General features: G+C 42.2%; 1 protein-coding gene across 1 annotated transcript; it reads left to right on the forward strand.

Annotated features, from left to right (window-relative positions):
* Nucleotides 1-11121: 11121 nt before the first annotated feature.
* Mrps22 (mitochondrial ribosomal protein S22) lies at nt 11122-22747 on the forward strand. Its single transcript, XM_021636579.2, has 8 exons — nt 11122-11320; nt 13524-13687; nt 14884-15048; nt 16637-16780; nt 17278-17361; nt 18707-18852; nt 21561-21669; nt 22544-22747. The coding sequence occupies exons 1-8, from the start codon at nt 11152-11154 to the stop codon at nt 22637-22639; spliced, it is 1077 nt and encodes a 358-aa protein (XP_021492254.1). The 5' UTR covers nt 11122-11151; the 3' UTR covers nt 22640-22747.
* The last annotated feature ends 295 nt before the right edge of the window (nt 22748-23042 follow it).

Consider the following 23042-nt stretch of genomic DNA (forward strand, 5'->3'; position numbering starts at 1 on the left):
CCCGAAGAAACAGAGTCCAGGGTGCCTCCATTTGCAGCACCCCAGTTCTGGCACCCATCTCTCTCTCCAAATGATCACCTACCCCTAAATAATTAAAATAATACTTCCCATTTACTGGCTGCTTACGATAAACCGGGGCTTTGTTTTCAGTCTCAGTCCCCTGAGATCTCTGCCACACAACGAGAGCACCTTCATTTTTCTAGGTAGCCAGATTAAATGAATTCTTGGACACATGGCTAAGATTGAACCTGGAGTTGTTTATTATTCTGGTACCTCGCTTTACTGACTCCTCTCTGTCACCTTCTTGGGGCCATGGCAGTTAGGATGCTGAAGGACCCTCACTGGTAGGTCAATAGTTACAGATGGAGATGTTAGCAACAAAGACTATCAAAAATCTGATCCTAGGCTGCAGATGGAGCTCAGTGGAGGCTCAGATGAATGAAACTAGTGGAGAAAAGAATTTTAAAGAAAAAAAAAAAAGATGGCCTATTAGCTGTGTATTAACTTTGAGGAACTTGATATACATGCAATTGGATTCCTGAAGGAGAGCAGGAATGGGGAATTAAGAACTATTTGAATATATTGGATAAATGTATTGAGAAATTATTTTAAGATAGTAAATACAAGTTTTTCAAATGTGCAGAAAGCTATTAATTACAGATTCTGGAAAGTTGGCAAGCCTCAAACGGAAGAAATATGTAGGTATGTCATAAGCCACATACTCAAAGCCAGTGAAAATGGGAAAACATTTTAATTAATGACACAGAGAAAAGACACATTAAGTACAGAACAAGAGTAAAGGTGGCAGATTTAGCACCAGAAATTGAGTGGGAAAGAGACATTGGAATAACTCCCTTAAAGTACAGAAAGAAAAAAAAATGTATTTCAGGAAAAAGTGTTTCCCACAAGACAAAGAAAATGTAAAGATTTTTTTTTTTTCTCAGCTAAATAAAAGCTGGGGAAATTCAGCAGTCCCAAGCTCACATAGAAATAAATGTTGAGGGACTATGATACAGTTTTTAAAATCTGAATCAATGGAAAAAGATGAAGAACTTTAGAAATTGTACCTATGTCAGGAAACATAATTTTTTTCTTATTACTTAAAACTCTATCAAATGAGAATGAATGAAGGCATGGACACTGTGGTGACCTCAAGGCAAGAACCCACCCAGCTAAGCTTTCAACTTGTGAAAAATAATTAAAGAAAAGCTTAAAGGTGGGCGTGGTGGTGCACACCTTTGATCATAGCACTCAGAGGACAGAGGCAGGCAGATCTCTGAATTCAAGCCTGGTCTACAGATCCATTTCCAGGAGAGGCAAACTTAGGCAGTGAAGGAAATCATCCCAAACAGAAAGCTGGTAAAAATGCTTTTGGACTGGTGTGTGTGTGTGTGTGTGTGTGTGTGTGTGTGTGTGTGCACGCGCCAGGTCTCAGCAGCAGTCCCTGTATGGAGGCGCAGAAAGGCCATTTCATGAAGCTGTGAAGGTGAAGCCAGGATTGCCTTGGAGACACCAAGATGCCTGAGATGCCAGAGCCGTGGGATACCTGCTGAGGAAAGCTGCTAGCAGGGAGCAGAACTAGTCCGACAGAGAGAGAAGTACATTGCAGTCAACAGAGCTGAAAGGAGTTGGAGATCTGAAAAGTGCTTTGACATCACACGTGATGTCATGACATGGAGATGCAGAGTTTAGAGTTTGTCCAGTTGGTTTTCAGTCTTACATTGGGCCAGTATTTCTTGACTATGCTCCCTTTCCTCCCTTTTGGAATAGTGATGTGTATTCTGTGCCATTGTATGTTGGAAGTATGTGATCTACTTCTTTATTTTGATTTTATTTTGATTTTAAGGGTGACAGTTAAGAGATTGCCTTGAGTCTCAAAAGAGACTGAACTCTGGACTTTCTCGAATAGTGCGTGATGATACTGTGATAGACTGTGGGGACTTCTGATGTTGGACTGATGCATTTCTGCAGAATGATATGGGTACAAGCTTATGGGGGCCAGGGATTACAATGTGGTGGTTGAGACAAGAATGGCCCCTGTAGGCGTATATAGTTGAATGCTTAGGGAGTGGCATTAGGAGGTGTGGCCTTGTTGGATAAGGCGTGGCCTCGTTGGATAAGGTGTGACCTTATTGGAGTAGGTGTGGCCTTGTTGGATTAAGTGTGTCACTGTGGGTGGGTTTGAGGCTTTCAAAAGCCCAAGCCAGTGCCAATGTCTCCCTCTTCCTGTTGTCTGTCTTCAGATCTGGATGTAGAACTTTCCACGTCTGCCTGCATGCCACCATGCTCCTCACCATGAGGATGACGGACTAAACCTCTGAAACTGTAAGCCAGCCCCAATTAAAGGTTTTCCTTTATAAGAGTGGCTGTGATTACGCTATCTGTTCACAATGATAGAACACTGGCTAAGACAATTTTAAGACAATTTTCATGAACATAGGTACATGTAGAGAAAAGCAAATGTATGTTAAAAGACTCACTTTTACTAAAACACAAATTCTCTCTAAACTGGTCTATAGATTTGGCACATTTTCATTAAAAACTCTTAGGAGGATTTTTGTAGACATCTAAAAACAGATTCTAAAGCTTACATGGAAATACAAAGGACATAAACCAAACAGCAGCTTTAGGGAAGGGGAAGAGAATGAAGTTGAAGGGTTATTATTACCTGATTTTTCTTTTCAAGAGTCACTCTAAAACCATGGTTGCTAAAACTGCACTATTAGAACAAAAATACAAAAATAGAACAATAGACTGGAACATATACTCCACAAAGACCCACACACAAACAGCCACAGCCAACTGATTTTTTTTTGTAAAGGCACAAATACAATTTAGCAAGGAAAAGAAAATCTTTTTGACAAATGATTCCACAACAGTTAGACACAAGGATATGAAACAGACACACACGTACGCATGCACGCGTGTGAGCACACACACATAAATATCACACAACAATTAAAAAAAAAACTCAAAATGAAAAATAGGCCAAACTAGAAGATGTAAATGTACTGGTGAAGACAGTAAAGGGAAACAAAACCATGTGCTATTAAAGGAAATGCAAAGTAGTCTAACTGTGTTAAGAAGTTGGAAGTTAAACCTAGCACTATATACTCCTGGGAATTTACCCAAGAGAAAGGAAATCATATGTTCAAAGACCTGAACAGAAACATGTATAGGGACAGATTATAAACAACCACAAACACGCTAAACAAGCGAAGAAGTAACGATATAAGGTATATATCTTAGTTAGGGTTTCATTACTGTGAAGAGACACCATGACCAAGACAACTCTCATTAGAAAAACATTTAATTGGGGCTGGCTTACAGTTCAGAGGTTTGTTCCGTTATCATCATGGTGGAAAGCATGGCAGCATGTAGTCAGGCATGGTGCTGAAAAACTGAGATTTCTACATCTTGATCTAGCAGCAAGGAGAGACTGAGTACCATACTGGGTGTAGCTTGAGCTTAGGAGACCTCAAAGCCCGCCCCCACAGTGACACACTTCCTCCAAAAGGGCCACACCTCCTAAGAGTGCCACTCCCTATGGGCCAAGCATTCAGACACATGAGTCTACGGGGGCCATTCCTATTCAGACCACCACAGTACATACATTCAGGGTAATACTCAGCAGTAAAAAGGAGAACAATAGACACATCGACTATTGGGTATGTTATAAATAACTCTGAGTCAGACAATAATAATAATAATAATAATAATAATAATAATAGTATAAACAAGTGATGCCTTTTATAGAAAACTCTAGACAATTCAAAATAACCTAACATGAAAGGCAGCATTACTTACCAGAGGGATAGGGTTATGCTGAAAGAGGAGCAGGAGGAGGGCTGAAGATGACTCAGTCAGTAAAGGCAGAGACAGGAAGGTCTCTGAGGCTTGCTGGCCAACTAGTCTTTCTAATATTGAGCTCCAGAATCACTGACTATATCTCAAAACATAGGCTAGAGAAATAGAGGAAGACTCTTAAAGTCAACCTCTGGCCTCCACACACACACACACACACACACACACACACACACACATGCACACCCACAGACACATAAGCATGCACACATGCCCTGTACCACCCACAGCCTTCAAATATATATAGAAGCACAAGGAAGCTTTTGGGATGGTGGTCATAGTCATCACTCTGACTATAGGTATGGTTATATGGTGTGTATATCTCAGAACTTAGCAAGTAATGTGCTTTAAATATGTGCAGCTTATTATATGCTAATTTATCTGAATAATCCTGGTTATTTGCTTGTGTATTAATTTATATAAGGAAGTCTTTCATCTGCACTAAGGAGTCACAGATGGGTAGGTATTCTATCCTTTTCTTTCCTAGGCCTATGCATGTTGACTAGAGCTAAAAAGGGTTGGTTTCTGGCATCTCTGTAAGGCACACCTATGCAGAAGTAGCTCATTGGACAAGGATGGTTCCTGAGGTCATGTAATGGATGGGGAACTGACTAACTGACTAACTCATTTCCCTGGAGTATTATTCCGATAAATTCACTTCAGTGTGAAGTGTTTGTAGCCCTGGACATTTTATAAAGGAGGTTGTCGGGGGACATGCAGGAGCAACAGCAAAACAGCTCTAGAACTCATGGAATGCTGAGCACCGGTTAGCACAATCCTGAGGCGTTTGTCTTGGAGAGGTATAGCCCCGAGGACTAGTGTCCTGAGTACTTCATGCTGTTATGGAGCATAGCTCTGCTTGTTGCCCTTATGGTCACCACATCCCTCGTAATATATGAGTTGTATGAAAACTCTAAGGGGCTTCCAGCCCCTCACTGCGCAGTATCACTGGCACCTACGAATAGCAATGCTTGATCTCTTTCAGACATTGCTGCTGGAGCCGATTAATGATTTCGCCATCACTCTTGAAAACAACCTACAGATGTAGATTGTTAACCTACAGATATAGATTCCACTGCCCTTAGGAAAACAATTGGAAAAATAGATTGTTTAGGAAGGTTAGGTAAAGATGTTTTTGCTAGCGGCTCTAATGTAGAAAATCTTAGGTAACAATCTGACGTTCAGAAAAGTACACTCTCGCTAGTAAAGCCAGAGACTTTTTAAGGTTGGTGAAGAGAAACAGTAGCCCAGAGCAGCACTAGCTGATCTCTCGCTGAAACTGGGCTTCAAGTTTTTTTGGACCTATTTTCGCCCTCAGCCTCCTGTTATAATTTAATAAAAAGTACTCATGAATAGGAGTGCACCTGAAAGATTTTAAGTAGAGATGGCTGATGGTTTTTTATATAAAAATTTAGATTTGTGAGTCTTTAAAGATTTTTTTATAAGATTCCTTTTTAGGATAATTGATTCTTTCTTCGTGACCACAAACTGCAGCCTGTCAGTAAGGAAAATCAGGCTAAGTAATTACCTTGCTTGCTCACCTTGTTAGTACATAAATGAGTTGCTTAGTTACAATTGTAGATGGGTTCTTGGGAATAACTTGTTGTTCTCTCATAATATGTAAAAACATTCGATCATGTGAGAGTATTGGGGAACACGTTTTTCTTACATATAATCATTCACTGTAAGAAAAATAGAATGTAACCGTATTGTGATTTTTGTATGGCTTGAAAGATTTTGCTGGGCTATATAAAATACGGGAAAAAGAGTAAAAGTGCGGTCTGGAAGCTGCTCTTTGGAATTTGTTCCATCTGCCAATATGTATGAATATGCATGTATGTAAGGTGGTTTGGGACTTACCCTTTGGAGTTTGTTCCATCCACCAAGATGTATGTGTATATATGTATGTATGTATGCTTGTACCCTTTGGAGTTTGTTCCGTCCACCAAGATGTATGTGTATATATGTATGTATGTATGTATGTAAGATTGGGTTGAAACTTACTCTCTGGAGTTTCCAATATAGGAAAGGGTATGTATGTATGTATGTATGTATGTATGTATGTGTAAAATAGAAGAAGCCTGTAAGAGAAGCTAAATGAAGAGAAGTTAAAGAGAAGAAGCTTTCTGGAATCTACCTGTTGGAGTCTGTCTTGCTTCATCATCAAGTGTAAGTGTGTGTGTGTGTGTATGATCTTTTTCTCTCCTTTTTTCTTTTCTTCTTAGACACTTTGCTACTACCAGTGGAAAGCCAATGCTAGAGCCAAAAGCCCACACCAGGAGCTACCAGCACTGGCTGATGCCAATAATTTAATTCTGGCCCCTCAGTTTGCCTCTATCAGTGGAGGCCATGGCCAGTAACCATCAGTTCCAGCCCTGGAAAATTATCCTCAGAAAAAGCCTGCCAGCTCACCAGCCAGGCAGCAGCCAGGGATCTACTTCCTGACTCAGTTTGTCCCCAGTTGAATAAAAAGTATGATCTTTGATAGGAGGTAGAATAAATCCCATCCATTAAGATGAGAAGAAAAAAAGGATGATGGTGATGGTGATGTTGACAGCTGCTTGATGGCCACTGACACATGGGTCTGTAATCCCAGCTCTGGAGGCAAAGATGGGAGACAGAGACAGGAGGATCCCTAGAAATGTGTGGACCCGCTTGCCTGGTGTACACAGCAGAGAATATCAAGAGACTGTATTCCAAGCAAGGTGGAAAGTGAAAAGTCACACCTGAGCTTGTCATCTGACCTCCTCATACACGCCATAACATGCATGCACCTGTAATCACACCCAAGGGAACACACACACACACACACACACACACACACACAAAACACACAACCCTACAGTCATTCACACATCACATACCCACCCCAAATGGCTACATACATGAACAATGCATGCTCAAAAAGTGTCCCTTGAACATGCACATATATACAATATACATATATACAATACATGTATACAAATATACACACAGGCTTATATTCAGGACACCCTGAGAACATACATCTTGCCCTTTTTGTTCTGGCTCCCCGTATGGAAGCCCTAAGACTAAAATGAAATCATGTGCAGATCTCTGCTCTGGGAACTAGAAAGAAGTGAAAGCCATCAAATATATCAGTTTCCCATAAAAGAAATTGTCAATGGGCTTTTTAACCTTTAAAAACCCCAGATCCCAGTCCAAAGGACTTCCTGAGTCCAGATAGAATTGAAAAATAGCCTCCTGACAGACCACCCGGTTCTGAGATGATGGGAATTACTTTCAACCCAGGCCAACATGTCCCTCAGACAAAATGTTCCACATACCAAACCCGACAACAGCCAGCTCTCTCGGGAACGGGGTGGGGGTGGGGCAAGTGTCATCTATTACAGATTAGATCCCTGATTCCCTGATAGCTGTGACATACATGGGTGGTTACTCTAGGCTCGAATCACCTACAGTTGGTGGGTAAGAAGGATCCGGCTTCCGTGGCTTTGACATTTATGCCTCAGCGCTATAGGGCATAGTGTGCGTCTGGCATCACGGACAGACGTAGCCTTGGCTGGCAAAAGTAAAAATGTATTCTAGTGAATGCTGCCATAATGAACACAGTGCCTTGTGGAAAACCAGGGCTAAGCAGATAACGCCAGGGGGACAGGAAGTGGCTCCACCAGCCCTGCATTCTTACAGACACTCTTCTCTGCTTCTCTCTCCCCAGAAGAGTCTGCATCATCTCTGTGTTCTCCGTCACCCCACGAACACAGAAGGAAGAGGGGTTTCCCACAGCCGGGGGCTGCAGATAGGATTGTGGAAGGCTCTCTGGAAGGGTGACACCTTTCCCCATCTATACCCAGACATCCTCTCTCTCTGCTTCTGAGATCTGCTCTATTCCCTTTCTCTGTAGACTGTCTTTCGCTACCGACTCGTCGCTGAGCACATTGCTAGAAAAGGCAGAAATTCCCCAAGATCTATTTACTTCAAGTTTCTACCATCAACTACAGTTTCTGTGTCTCTTCATTTGGATTATTGAGAGAAAATCTTTAGCCTGCTCAGTTGAGTAGGCTAGAAAACATCTCTGTATCTTACCCCCACCAAAGATAAGTACTTGCTAATCCCTGGAGTTTGTGACTACTGTCTGAAAGTCAAGCGTCTGCAGGAGTGGCTAAATTAAAGATCTCAAAATGGAGAGATTATTTTGGATTATCAGGATGGGACTGGAAGGCAATCGTATACATCCTTAGAGAGGGGCAAAGAGAAATTTACTGTTGATACAAACTGGAGAGGGGAAGCTGATGAAGCTGGAGGTAGAAACAGGAGTGGTACAGCCACAAGGCAGGAATACTTGCAGTCATGAATATCTGGGGGAGATGGGGACAGGTTCTACCACAAGTCCCCCGAAGGGAGCAAGGACCTGCTGATGCTTTGATTTCGGCCATTGGATACTGACATTGGACTTCTGACACACAGAACTTTTTAGAGAATACATTTCTGCTATTCTAACCCACCAAGGCCTACTTATCTCTTACAGTGCCACATGCAGTTGATACAGCAACTACTGGACTCGTTTCCTCTTGGACTAATGTCCATCTATTGTCTATTCATAGCGTCCCCGGGTGTGGTGGTTTGAATGAGAATGGCCCCCATAGGCTCATATGTTTGACTGCTTGGTACACAGATAGTAGAATTGTTTGAAAAGGATTGGGAGGTATGGCCATGTTAGAGGAACTGTGTCACTGAGGACAGGCTTTGGGCTAAAAGCCCTTGCCGAGTCCACACCTGCGTGTGCGTCTCTCTCTCTCTCTCTGCATGCTGCCTTTGGATCAGGATGTGAAGGACTCAGCTACTGCTCCATCACCAGGCATGTCTGCTTCATGCCATAATGATCAAGGACTAACCCCTAAAACTGGAAGGAAGATCCTAACAAAACACTTCTGCCTTCTAAGAGTTGCCTTGGTCATGGTGCCTCTTCCCAGCAAGAGAATGGTAACTAAGCCACCAGGATATAGAAAAGACAAGCCCTTTGGCCTTTCCTGTTATCAGTGGCCATGGAAAGGAAGCAGAGGGTTGATTCTCAGGAAAAAAAAATGCTTGAGGGGGAGCCTCCTGCATACATTCAGTTTTAGTCCCACTCTCTTGGTGCTTGTTACTACATAGATTCAAGAATGTTGGCGGAGATCAGGACAGCTCCTACCTGAATTACAGCCAAGCCTAAGGCTTTCTTCCTTCCTGTTCAAATAGCAGAACTCATAATGCTGTCGACTTCAAACAGAGGGCTGGAGAAATGGCTCAGGAACTAAGGGCACTCTTTGCACAAGCATGAGGACCAGAGTTAAGATTTTTGAATCCATGTAACAAGGTGGTCATTCCATGCATGCCTCTCAGCATGGATGAAGGAGGGTGGAGACAGGAGGATTACCAAGGCTTGCTTCCAGAGTATCCAAGAAAGCATGAGCCCCAGATGTAGAAAGAGACCCTGCTGTAAAATGTGTAGGCAGAGAATAATAGAGAAGGGCACACAGACATGTGCATAAGCTCACATATACAAATAACTAAATACATAAATAATCTTTTAAAACCCAAACAGAAATTTCTAAAAAAAGAAACTTATTTTGGAACAAAGATTAGGATTAGAGACTGGGACATAAATGCATAAACAGAGGATGATTTCTGATATGTTCAATTAACAAAGAAAAAGTGTGTTTTACTAAGACAATCTCAATCAGTTTGAAGTGAAGAGAGGTGGGGTTGGGGGGGGCTTTATTGCTTTAGAAAGCTGGCAGACAGCAGAAATGACTATGTAATGCCGGTATAATGGTCATAACAGTTCTGTTGCTTGTTAGTTACTAAGCAAAACTATTCTTAAAGGCAGGGCAGCCTTTGTGAGGGTTCTGGTTTTGTGAAACAGCTCTTGGAGAAAGTATGCATGGCCATAGTGTTTCCCGTGGAGCCGAGATCCCTTTACAATGGGACAAGCCAGGAATGGCTCCACTCTGTATAAAGAATTTCCACAGTGGTGAGTGGGGAAGAAAAGAGGTGAGGTTAGAAGTTAAGACTCTATCCAGTTAATTCAAACACACATTTATTCAGTAACTTTCTTTTGCCAGGCCTTGGGCAAAGTGTAGACTGCACAATCTAGGGAAGGAAAAGACTTGCACTCCCTAGGTACCTGGGAAAGAACATAGTGAAATCATCCTCTGGCCCACCCACTCACCCATCCATCCATCCATCCATTCATTCTTCCATTCAAGAAATGTTTGCTCTGCACATAAGCTGACCTAGGTCAGGTAATACTATAACGAAACATATAAAGGCAGAAAAATAAGCAGATAATAAGCAAAATGATCAGAAATAATGGAAGGGAAGGAGAAAGGTGTATGCCTGGTGATGGTTATGGCCTCAGAATGGAGGGCCAACATTGGGGGTGTGTATGACAAGTTTGAAAGAAGAAGCTCAAGCAGCTGAATTTAAATCTGCAGGTGGGAGAAAAAGTCTAGGTATGCAATGCAAATTCATTATAGAACGAAAAAAGAAAAGGAGCATATAGCAAAAAACTAACTGTAGAAACAGTGAGAGGCTCAAACATCTATTTGTCAATAGCAGTTGGCGGGATTTTTGCATGTGTTGCTGGGATCTGAATCTGGGGTCTCATGCATGCTGGACAGTACTCAACTACTGAGCTACATTCCAAGCCCTTGTTTTTTAACGTATATATTCTTAATATTTCTCACGTATGCATGCATACATGTATGTATGTGAGTATGTATGTATGTATGTACCGTTAATATGTCTCTTATACAAGTGAGAAAACTAGGACTACAAACAATACGTAAATGGGCTGGTGAGACGGCTCAGCTGGTAAAGATAGCTGCTCCCAAGCCTGACCTGAGTTTCTTCTCTGGGAGAGAAGCGATTCTTCCAGGGCGTGCTCTGACCTCCACATACACGTTCACGCGCACGCACACACAAACAAAATTAGAAGTTACTGAAAAACTTCAGTCCCCACATCTGAAATCAGAGGGCAGAAGACAGACTGCAGTGGGTTTGAGGTTAACCTGAGCTACATAATGACTTCTGGGCCAGCCTAGACTGCGGTGTGAGACTGTTTCAAAAAGGGCAACGGGGCGGTGGGAAACAGCTCTTTCACAGAGCGTTTGTCTTGCTTGCAGGAAGCCTCGAATTTTATGAGCTTTTAAAACGCTTCCGCAGCGCTTTTCCTCCGCCCAGACTACATTTCCCAGCATGCTGTACAAAGGGTCGCGAGCAGGAAGTTGATCTAGACGATTCCGGCGCAGGGGGTGTCGGGTAATCATGGCTGCCGTCAGAACTCAGTTGTTGCTGTGGAAGTTCCAGGGCCCTCGGCGAGCCCAGCGGCTCTGTTCGCGGGCCGCGGGCCAGCGCCACCCCGATGCTCTGCTCGCGACGCGGCCCCAGACCTTCCAGGCGGGGCAGCTTTGCCGCTCGCTCAGCTCCGAGGCCGGTGAGTGACCACCAAAGCTCCGCTGAGCGTCTTGAGAGACCTAGAGCTTGCTCTAGCTGTTGAAAACTGCACGCGCATTGTCAGACTCAGTCGGCTTCCGCCTGTCCTTGCAGAGCTTATCTGAGCCCTCCTTGCAAAGCACTATTCTAGTCAGGCTCACACTGTAAGACTGACGATGGCTCGTGAATGGAGAGTAGTGCCAAGTTAGAGAATATTAATGTCTGTTTGTTTCTTGAGTTTGGTTTGGTGAGTAGACAAAATGAAAATGGGAAAAGAGGCAGAATTATGCTTGTTTTGTACTGAGCTGCTTTTGTTATTCCAGGTTCAATATGCAGTTAGATACAAATTGAAGAGCATCAGAGTAACAATAAACAAACAAACAACTAAATAAATAAGTAAATAAATAAATAAATAAATAAAAGCTAGAGTTGGGCAGGTGGGTGAGATCGCCTAAAGAGTGTAGTGCTGAGTGTGAGCACCTGTTACTACTGGAGCTCGTGGTGAGAATGTAAACAGGATTTTGGTCTTCAGAGAATGTTCTGGCTAGTTTTGTGTCAGCTTGACACATTGAGTTATCAAAACGGGGAGAAACTCAATTGAGAAAAATGCCTCTATAAGATCTAGCTGTAGAGCATTTTCTTAATTAGTGATTGATGAGGAGGGCCCAGTCTGCTGTGGGTGCCATGCCTGGGCTGGTGGTCCTGGGTGCTGTAAGAAAGCAAGCAAACAGCACCTCTCCACGGCCTCAGCATCAGCTTCTGCTTCAATGATGGACTACAATGTGTAAGCCAAATACGTCCTTTCCTCCCCAACTTGCTTTTGGTCATGGTGTTTCATGGAAGCAACAGGAACCCTAACTAGGACAGAGAGTAATTCTCCTAGTGGGAAACCCAGTCAAACAAATGCTGAGTTCTAAAAGTGAGAGTCATCTTGACTATATTCTTAGAAGATTACTCTCAAGGAATCTCTTTGTAGAGATGGCTTGCAGTGAGATCCAAGAAGAGTTGGGGAAGCCGAGGTAAGGAGTAAGAATGGCATTGACCAGAGTAATGACAGTGGGAAATAGATCTAGAGAGAGACTTATGGCAGTTAGCTAACTTGCTATATGCAGTGTTCTTTTTTGTAAAAAATGGGATAATTGTAATATTACTTTATAAGGTTGCTGTGAGAGTTGAATATGCTGGGTATGGTATGTATTTAACACAGTAAATATCTCCTGCATGTTAATAATGGTCATTCCTTTCATTTTTAACTGCTTTTCTGGCTGGGTGTGGTGGGTATTGAAAAAGTCAAAAATAATTTTAGGATTCTGGACTGAATGACTTGATGGATGGTGCTGGGATAGAGAATAGTAGGGAAAGCACTTAAAGAGACAAGAAAAAGTTGGGGAGTTATGGTTTGGCAGTATTGAAGTACAGGTGAGGTGCCCATTGAGTAGTGGATGTAGGTGATCTTGGGATTTTAGAGTCTCTGGTGAATGGATGCAATTAAAGCTGCAGAGAGCTAGGAAAGCACCCAGTGAGACTATGAATAGGGAGAAAAGGAAATAGGTCAGGCTTCTGCAAGAAACCAGCATCTATAGGACTGATGGTGAAGAGGAGCCTAGGAACAGACGGCCTTTACTTTTCCAGTAGAAAGACAACAATAAGTGAGTCCAAGGAAGAGGCACACTATATAAGCCAGTGCTGGGCTTAGGTTGGAAGTGATTGAGGATCTAGAACCAAATGAACTTTGGTAATTTCCTCTTCGGTTTTTAAGAGCTAGTTCTCTACAGGTTAGCATTGGTGCCTTCATTTATAAGGTTGGGAGGGCAGGACCTGTTTTGTGGATGTGCCATGTCTGGCTGCTAGGGAGCTGATCTGAGTCCTGAAGCGTAGCTTACTGGCAGAGTTCTATGTGCCAGGTCCTGGGTTCTGTTTGTACCATCACCAAAATAACAACTAAAAAGAGGAGGCAAGTCTGAAAGGTAACAGTCATTGCCAGCTTTATTTTTCATGTTGCTCACTGTAGTAAACCGTTGTCTTCAATGCATGTCATGGGGAATGTTTAGGAAAATTTAAGTACAAGATGAATGAATGAAAAGATCTCACCATGTAATTCTGAAATGTATTCTGTACAGATGGGTTTTATTGTAATTTGCCCATTTAGAAGTCTTGGCTTGCCACTGTTGTCAGCTTCTTATTGCTGAAATCCATTTTATCAGAATCTGGTAGCTCAGAAGTCAAGAAACCTACATTTATGGATGAGGAAGTCCAGAGTATCCTCACCAAGATGACAGGCCTGGACTTGCAGAAGACTTTCCAGCCTGCTGTACAACCACTGAAGCCACCAACCTATAAGTTAATGACCCAGGCACAGTTGGAAGAGGTATGTGAACTTTGGAGTATTAGTAGAATACCTTTCTTTCAGGGTTAAGTAAGAGTTGCAGAATCCACAGCAGATGCTCAGTGCTTATGCCCCATGGGCATGAGTGAGGGGGTGAAGCAGCCACAGAACTGAGGAAAGAATCAAGAGTAGGCAGGCAGAGAGGACCAGTGGTGTGATCATAATTGAGCAGACTGGGATCAAGTCTAGGTGTCCAGGCTGAACCTTCTCCCTGCTCCAGATCAGCCTGCTGATTCTTTCATCTTGCCTGCTCCAGCTCCCTTCCTGGAGAAATATCTGTTGTAAACTGCCTTGGAGCTGAAGGTTTGGTGAAATCTACTGAGTGGTACCTTCCAGGTAGCAGAATCTCGAGTCCTCTGTGGGATATACTCTGTTGTTTGAGTATGTGAGACATTGACATGCTTTTTTCTGAGTCAGTTCACAGTAGCATATGAGAAGAGTGATACTTCTCCTTTCTCCTCCCCAAGGTCATCACTCTAAAGAATGTGGCACAAAGCAGTGCAGTCCATAGTTGAGAGTGGAAGCTTTGCAGCTCAGCTCTGACAGCAGTGCTGCAGCTGCCAGTACTTACCGTCTGTGTAACTCCTATTTTCAGTCAAATAGAGATGATAATAACAGCACCCAGCTCTTGTAGGTTTGGGGCCTTGAACAACCCCAGGACATTTGATTTCCTTTGTTATATGTGTATGAGTGTTTTTCCTGTATGTGTACTACCTGCATGCTTGATACCCATAGAAGTTAGAAGAGGGCACCGGATCCCTGGAACTGGAGTTACAAGTGGTTGTGAGCCACCATGTAGGTGTTGGGAACTGAACCCAGGTCCTCTGAAGAGCAGCCAGTGCTCTTAACAGCTGAGCCATCTCTCCAGCCCCCATTTGCTGCCTGGCACATAGTGAACCCTGAATAAATACAGGCGTTGCTGTGTTCCAAGAATCTCTTGAGCATGGCTCTGTCTCAGGACATTCCTCTGCTGCTTAGATAGTGGGTGAGTGGACAGTTGGTGTTCTTTGTCACACCACAGGAAAGGCCGGGCACTCGAGTCCAAGTTTGGCTTTCTGCTTGTGGATTCATGGCTGCAACTTCTTTTCTTTGTAGGTATCATCATTTTTGATGAATGTCTGCTTTTATGATTCTTTTGGACATTATGACTTTTCTTATGAGATATTTTATTTCTTTAGGCTACTAGACTGGCAGTTGAGGCAGCTAAAGTACGATTAAAGATGACACCAGTTCTGGAAGAACGAAAGCCAATAAATGACGTATTAGCTGAGGATAAGATTATGGAAGGAGCAGAAACAAACAAATACGTGTTTACTGATATAACTTATCACATACCACATCGGGTGAGTATATGCTCGACTGCAAAATAATCTTTGAAATACTACCTGGAGATGGAGGGATGATGTGGCACCCCCTCTTTGAAGCTTCCAGAGCGGAGCGCCTCTTAAAGAGGCAAGAAATGATAGCGGGGCCACTTTATGCTCTTATCATTTATTTACGCACTATTCAGAGCAATACCAGAGGTGTGTTGTTCTGGCTAGTTTTATGTCAGTTTGACAAAGCTAGAGTCATTTTGGAAGAGGGAGCCTAAATTGAGAAAATGTCCTCGCCAGATAACTCTGTACCCCATTCTTTAATTGAGTTACTTGGTTTGTTGGTGTTTAATTTCTTGAGTTTTTTTATATTTTTGGGGTATTAGCGCTCTGTCATATGTAGGGTTGGTGAAGATCTTTCTCCCTTCTGATTCTTCTTTCTTAAAGCAAAAGAGTATTTTTGGTTTTACAGAAGTTCACAGTTGAGAGGCTTGAATTTTTAAAAAAGATTTTGGAGTTTTACAGAGACTTTGGATTTTTAAAGAGACTTATTTTTTTTAAAGCATTGGAATTTATGAAGACTGGGACTTTTAAAGTTTGTGATGTGTCTCGTGTTGTATTAATGTTAATGTGAAATCTTGGGGAAAGAAAGGAAAAGCTGTGCTTAATAAGTGATATGTTTGTGTGTCAGGTTGACAAGGGGTCAGTATGCTAGCTAGTTTTTGTGTCAACTTGATGCAAGCTAAAGTCACCTGAGAGGAACCTCAGTTCAGAAAATGCCTTAGTAAGATCAGACTGCAGGCCTGTAAGGCATTTTCTTAGTGATCAGTGGAGAAGGGCGCAGCCCATTGTGGGTGGTTCTGTCCCTGGGCTGGTGGTCCTGGGTTCTATAAGCAGGCTGAGCAGGCCACGAGAAGCAAGCCAGCAAGCAGCACCTCTCCATGGTCTCTGCACCAGTTTCTGCCTCTAGGTTCCTACTATGCACGAGTTCCTGTCTTGTGTGGGTTCCTGACCTGAATTCCTTCAGTGATGAACTATGATGTGAAAGTATAAGCAACAGCAGCACTTTTCTTCCCAACTTGCTTTTGGTCATGGTGTTTCACCACAGTAATAGTAACCCTGACTAAGAAAGATGCTCAGAGAGGGATGGAGCCTTTTATGCCCCGGTCTTAATATTTGTGTAGGTCTTATGCAGGTAACCATGGTTGTAATGAGTTCATGAGTGCAACAGCCATGTCAAGTCCTTAAGTCAGCATTTCACAGCACTCCTTTCTAGCTCTTACATTCTTTCTGCCCCTCTGCAGACCTGTTCCCTGAGCCTTGAAGGGTTGTGGCATAGATGTCCCATTTAGAGTTGAGCAAAGTGGAGTGATTTTATCTTAGATTGTTTTCTTTCTTTTTGTTGCTATTTGTTTGTTTGTTTTTGAGACAGGGTCTGACTATATATCCCTAGCTGTCCTGGAACTTACTCTGTAGACCAGGCTGGCCTTAAACTCAGAGATTCATCTGCTTCTGCCTCCCAAGCGTCTCCAAGGTGATTCTATAGTCTGCCAAAATCATAGTATTTGCTATCACAAGAGCTGAAAAGGAGTCTTAAAAACTTATCTTTGTGTTTCAGGAACGTTTTATTGTTGTTAGAGAACCAAGTGGCACACTACGCAAAGCTTCATGGGAAGAACGGGACAGGATGATACAAATTTATTTCCCAAAAGAAGGTCGTAGAGTTTTGCCACCAATAATTTTCAAAGACGAAAACCTTCAGGTATGTTGAGTATGTTGAGTTTCATTCCATAATGATCATCTGTAAAATAGTTGGGTTTGGTGCTACCAGCATTTCATCATGGTGAACATAACACTGATTTATCAGTAATTGACGGGGGGGGGGGGGCTGGGAGGGGAGTTTTCTCATAACAGTTAATTTAGTTGGGGTTTGAATCCAAGAATGATGTTTACAAAGTCTGCCATTTCTGTATGCTTTTTAATTTTTATTTATTTTGGCTTGTGAGTCAGGGTCTCACTAGGTAGCTTTGGTTGTCCAGGAACTATGTAGACTGGGCTGGCCTCAAACTCACAGAGATCTGCGTGCTTTTGTCTCTGACCAAATGCTGGAATTAAAGTCAGATGCTACCACATCAAGTTTCCCTATCTGCTCGATAGGCACATAGGTGGCTTATACATTGGACAGGCCTGACAGGGTGTCGGGACAGATGCTAAACTTTTATGTTCTGACCGCATTCCCATTTTTCTCTGTGGTTTTAGACCCTGTACAGCCAAGACCGATATATTGATGTCCTCAATCTCTGTGTTGCCCAGTTTGAGCCAGATTCCACTGAGTATATCAAGGTGAGTGTATGTAATAGTTCCCAAAATGTGCTTTAAATATGATTATGCAAAAGGTTCTTAATGTAACACTTGAATTCTGCTACAGGCTTTGGTGCGGGTAATAGGACAGGGAATCACCTAGAAATTTATTGAGTGTAGTTACATGTTTTATGTGTTCAGCCCCCTTTAAGAATGAGGGAATTTAGGCTGGTAGAGTGAAGTAGTTTGCTCTGAGTTGCTCTGCAGTTAAGTGGTAAGTTTACGAGTCAGATCATGACAAAGCCTTTTCTCTTTTCCATTAACCTTATAGGAACAGTTATCCATTAGAATTTGTTAACATGCAGGATGTGTCTTCCAGCTTAGTAAGGATGTGTTTATTGTGCTTGTTTTTGTGGGCAGTGTTATATAGGTAGCATAGGATTGAGTGAGCATCGAGACCTGCGTTCCAGCAGTGATGTGCTGGAATAAGACAGTATGCAGATAACTGTTGCCTCCAGCCTAAAATGTTAGGTGTTAAGAGTGCGCTTAGAAAAGACTCATAGGGGGCTTGAAAGGGCTCTAGAAGGGCAGGGAACAGTATGAAAGATGGAGGTTTGGTGAAGTGTTTCAGAGAGGACAGGCTAAGCAGGTAGAAATAACCAAGTAAACTTAATGTGACCAAACATCTAGCTTGCTTGTATACACGGCGAGTATGCAGGGGGTGAGCTGTATCAGATGTGATGTCACTACTAGGTGAGGAATACTGTCCTCGTCAAACAAGTTTAAAGCCTTTTGGACAGGACTGGGAAGAGGGCCCGGTGTGTTAGTGTTTGCTGTATAAGTATGAAGACCTGAGTTCAGATTCCCAGCATCCTTGCAAAAGTCAGGTGAGTTGGCACACATCTGTGTCTCCACTGTTAGCAGGGCAGACCAGAGGATCCTGGTGACCTTGTTGGGCTATATACTCACAAGAAGGTGTACACATACAAGGCTGCCCCACTCTGTGGTAGGGAAGGTATAGATTTGCTGTTGTAGACAAATCCTCCTTTCCTGTGCAAGGGTTGTTTGGGTAGTCTGCTTTGTTTGACACAAGGTCTCAGGAGCCTGGAACTGCTCAGTTGGCTAGGCTTGCTGGCCAGTGAGCTTCCAGGGATCCATCTTGCCATCACTGGGAATACAAGTGTGCCCACCCCACATGGTTTTTACATGGGTTCTGGGGATCATGCTTAGGTCCTGTGCTTTGAGGCAAGTGCTTTCCTGAGGCTAGAGAGGCAGCTTGCAAGTAGACCTGGTTGTACTCTGCCTTGCGGCAGCATTCCTGCAGGTTACTCTGAACCATGTGATGCTGCTCACTTCTTTTGATCGTCTGTGCATTTTATCTGGATAGATTCATCATCAGACCTATGAAAGTATAGACAGACACGGAAGGTATGATCTTTTACGGTCAACGAGACACTTTGGCGGAATGGCTTGGTACCTCGTAAATAAAAAAAAGATAGATGGTTTGCTCATCGATCAGATCCAGAGAGACTTGTAAGTATGATGATTGTTTATTGCCCAACAGTCAGTCTGTTTTTTTTGCAGTGGGAGTATATTGTCTAGTGATAAATGGAAATTTTCATTTCTTTCCATTTGAAATTTTTATTTTTTTAGCATAACTCAGTTCTAGGCTTTGCTTTTGTGTTACATAATCAGAGCTAGATTGTTAGAAAAAATGTGACTTTGGATCTTTATAGTAGACTCAGGTTTGTTTTTTTTTTTTCCAGCCTTGTCAGCATTCCTGAATATTGGTGGGTTTGCAGGCACTCAAGGATATTCCATAGAAATTGTAAAATAAATGTAAGATCTGATGGGCACTGATTTTCCAGTAGAACTATCCTACCCATAGAGCTTCCTGGTAAACATGTTTTAACTTAGGAAAATAATTTTTTTGATGGCCTTTGCTTTTGAAAGGTTTCAGGGAAATTATTTTCAAAATGGTGTGAAAAAAATGTTATATTCCCAAAGAATACAACAGAATGTGCTCCCAAGTTTCTAGCTGAAAATAACCAATATAATTCATCATACTGTGCTGTGAAGGTTTTACATCTTTACAAATGGAGGTCTGCCTGGGTGGGAGGGCATCTTGAGTTTAAGACCAGCTTGGTCTACTTAGTCAGGCCCTGTCTAAAAACAAAAAAACTGATGGTTAGTACCTTTAATTGAGCAAGTTTATTTGACGCTATTGTTTTTTTGAAGATTACCACCCTTTTGTCTAAAATACTTTAAATATGTTGTGCAGTTAATAGACTACTGTATAAAATAGCTATACTAGTAAACTTAAAAGTTCGTATGACTATTGCAGTGGTTAGGAAAAAAATTCAGTATTTCTGAGCTAGGCATGTAGTATTCTATTTGATACAAAACTGAAAATAGCTTTGTACATGAGGTGAAAAATCCAAAAATCACAGGAAACTGTAGCTATTATGAGAATGCTGACTTTCCACAAAGTCCTTGCTGGGCTCTTAAGATTGACCAAGAAGAGGTGTCAGTAGTAATTCCATCCTCAGACCATAGAAGTATCTTACTTGCAGTTTGAACCTTGCACACATAGGTTACACTCGTGTTGCTTAAGGTGCAGCATTGCTTCTCATCGGGACAGCTTTCCTAATGATTTCCTGGGTAGCTCGCTCCATCAGCATGTACGGTGTGACTCAGTTCAGAAGGCAGTATTCCCTCATTCTGGCCTAGTTAGGGACAAACAAAAGTGCCATGCCTTTCTGTTACATGACCCATGCACTATCTCCTCGAGTTCCTCAAATGCAGACATCCTGAACTTAATATAACGATAGCATGCCTCTGGATACGGAAGCTATGGGATGTAGTAATATGTGATAGTCTCTTATTAATCCTTGTCATGTAAAAGTTACATCTGAAGTAGTTCATGCCTGCCAGGAGAGCTTTTTACCTTCTAACAACTTGGGACAGTGAGCTGACTGCAAAGCACAGGCTGGACAGTAGAGGGTGCACTCTTTACTGAATAGAGACCAAATGGCATTCCAGTATTAGGATTCTGTAAACTGTGTGTGAAGTAGGTTACTTTTGAAAGTAGTAACCTGTTCCTAATTTTACATGTGGGGTGGTGGTTAAGGTACATTTAAATTATTTAAATAAAGTGAGACAGACACAGGCATTAACTTCAGCATGAACCTACTGAAGCCCTAAACATATTTTTGACACACAGAAACCCATAGTGCCAGCATGCCCAAGTTTTAAACGGAATTATTTTCATCTTTTATTGGGGAGAAACATTTTGTTGCTGCCTTTATTGGGTACTGGCCATTTCAGCTTTTTGCCACAGAAAAGCTTATATGGTATGAGCAGCTGTTCCCTTTTCATGAGACAGCCCTTTCAGTGAATGGGGTGAGCCCAGAGCATTTCACTAGGTCATTTATGTCGATTTAGGCACTCTGTACTTCAGTGTCTCCCAGCTCAGGTGGAAAGTGGACATGGTCAGTGGTAGCTTTGGCCAGGAGATAAGTATACATAGCAAAGCTTCAGAATGTGAACACTTGGGGTTATTTTTATGTCATCCCCAACCCTCAGCTTTGAGGTGCAAGTGGTATGTAGTATGTGGGAAGCCTGTGACTTTGTTTTGGAGACAGGTAAAAGTTTCATGCACACCAGTAATCCCAGCACTTAGGGAGGTAAAGCCAGGCGATCTCTGTGAGTTCAAGGCCAGCCTGACCTCCAAAGTGAGTCTAGGACAGTCAAGGCTACACAGAGAAACCTTGTTTCAAAAAACCAAATGAATAAATAATCTCAAAAGTATAAAGCAGAATTTATATCCTGAATTGGAACCTATCTCATGGTGGCCAGCTGAGCTGGTTTGGAAATCTTCTGCCACTAGGAATTGTTTTTATTTGGGATATTCATCTCCCAAAGAACATAGCCATTTTCATAAAGAGGGCACTTCATGTGTTGCCCTTTGTCTTACCTGCTTCACGGGTTAGAGGATAAGAGAACAGTTTTGTAGACTTGGTTCTTTACACTTTCATGTGGGTTCCAAGATGGAACTCAGGTTATCAAGCACTTTTACTTGCTGAGCCATCCCGCAGGCCCCTCAAATGCTTTTGGAATTACAGAATACCCTCACCAGAGTTAAGTCTGAAATGTAATTTAGTTTGGAGCTGGCAAACACTCTTGTAGGATTGTGAAACTAATGGAAACACCTGGATAATGCTAAACCCTTTCACTCTCAGGATTGATGATGCCACCAGCCTGGTCCGGCTCTATCACATGCTCCATCCAGATGGCCAGTCAGCTCAAGAGGCCAAAGAGCAGGCTGCTGAGGGAGTAAATTTAATTAAGGTAGAGTCCTTTTTGTCAGTTTTGTGGTGATGATTGAGTTAGGGAAGATTCAGAAATGGGTCATATTTAATAATAGTTGTGAATATGGAATAGTTTAGGCCTCGAAACATTAATGTGAATATAAACCCTGTTTTTCCTACTACCTGGACTTTGGGAATTGGGGAAATTGTGCCGTACTCAAGATGGTATGGCAGGCAGGCTGGCAGCTATAGCTGAGGTTCAGACAGTGGGAACAGCACGTTCTTTGGAGCAGTGGAAGGCCATGCTGCACTGGAGGTGGTCAAGTCCCCACAGGCACCGAGCAGCCTCCACCCTTAGTGCAGGCAAAGTCATCAGGGCTGGAAAGGCCAGGTGTCAGGAAGCCTTGGTTAAATGATTATTTTGGAACTACACACCTCTCAGGCCACAGGCTCCCCAGATTTAGCCTCCGTGCTGGGTTCAGATGGTGTATTATCCTGGGAGGGGAAGTCACTGAAATTTTCCATATGGGTTTGATGGGTGGTGCCCCTAAGAGTACAAACTGGCATTAACCTTTTCTGTGGGGAGAGTAAGCAGTAGGCTTTTTTTTTTTTTAAGAGATGAACTCATCAAAATATTTTTGATTAAAAGTAAACTTTGCTAGCTCTCTTAGGCTTTTCATTTTGATCTAGCAGGTACAATATCATGGTCTTAATCTTTACTGGAAGGGGAATAATAGAGATGAAAGCCATTCTGAGGTTTCAAATTAGTATTGCTGCAGCTGTTGGATGCTGTACTGTCTGCATACAGCTATCTCTTCTATTCAGGGAGATCACTGTGACACTAAAGACCTGGGCCCTGCGTTCCTGCTGCAGAAATGTTAATAATTAGAATTTTTTTTTTATTATTTCAATAGGTCTTCGCAAAAACAGAAGCACAGAGAGGACCATATATAGAATTAGCACTTCAGACTTATCAAGAAATAGTTGTCAGCCATTCTTCAGCATCCTGAGAACAATTAAAAATGTATTTCATTTTCTTAATTGTTAGTCATTCTATTATATAATACTGAGTTGAACATTTTAAATCTAAGTATTAAAAGGTACTGATTTACATTTTCTATAGTCTTGTTTTCTGCTTTTTAAATTTTTACATATTTGTTACCTTAGTCAATTTCTAGGTGACATGGAAATGACTTACGTTTGTATTTGAGTGCCTGGTTATGAGTTATATACATCTCTATTCACATTAATGCAGGTAAAACCACTGCAGCAATACCAAAGAGGCTAACAGGTAATGTCCAGCTGGGCTGTCGGTAAGTCAGGATGTGTACATGGCTAATATGATATAAGGTCAGAACAAGGTTTTGAAAAAATGCCCTTAGTTATTCAAAGAAAGGAAGGCAAAGCTGATCC

Source organism: Meriones unguiculatus, chromosome 6 (genome assembly GCF_030254825.1).
Source record: "Meriones unguiculatus strain TT.TT164.6M chromosome 6, Bangor_MerUng_6.1, whole genome shotgun sequence".
Classification (NCBI taxonomy): domain Eukaryota; kingdom Metazoa; phylum Chordata; class Mammalia; order Rodentia; family Muridae; genus Meriones; species Meriones unguiculatus.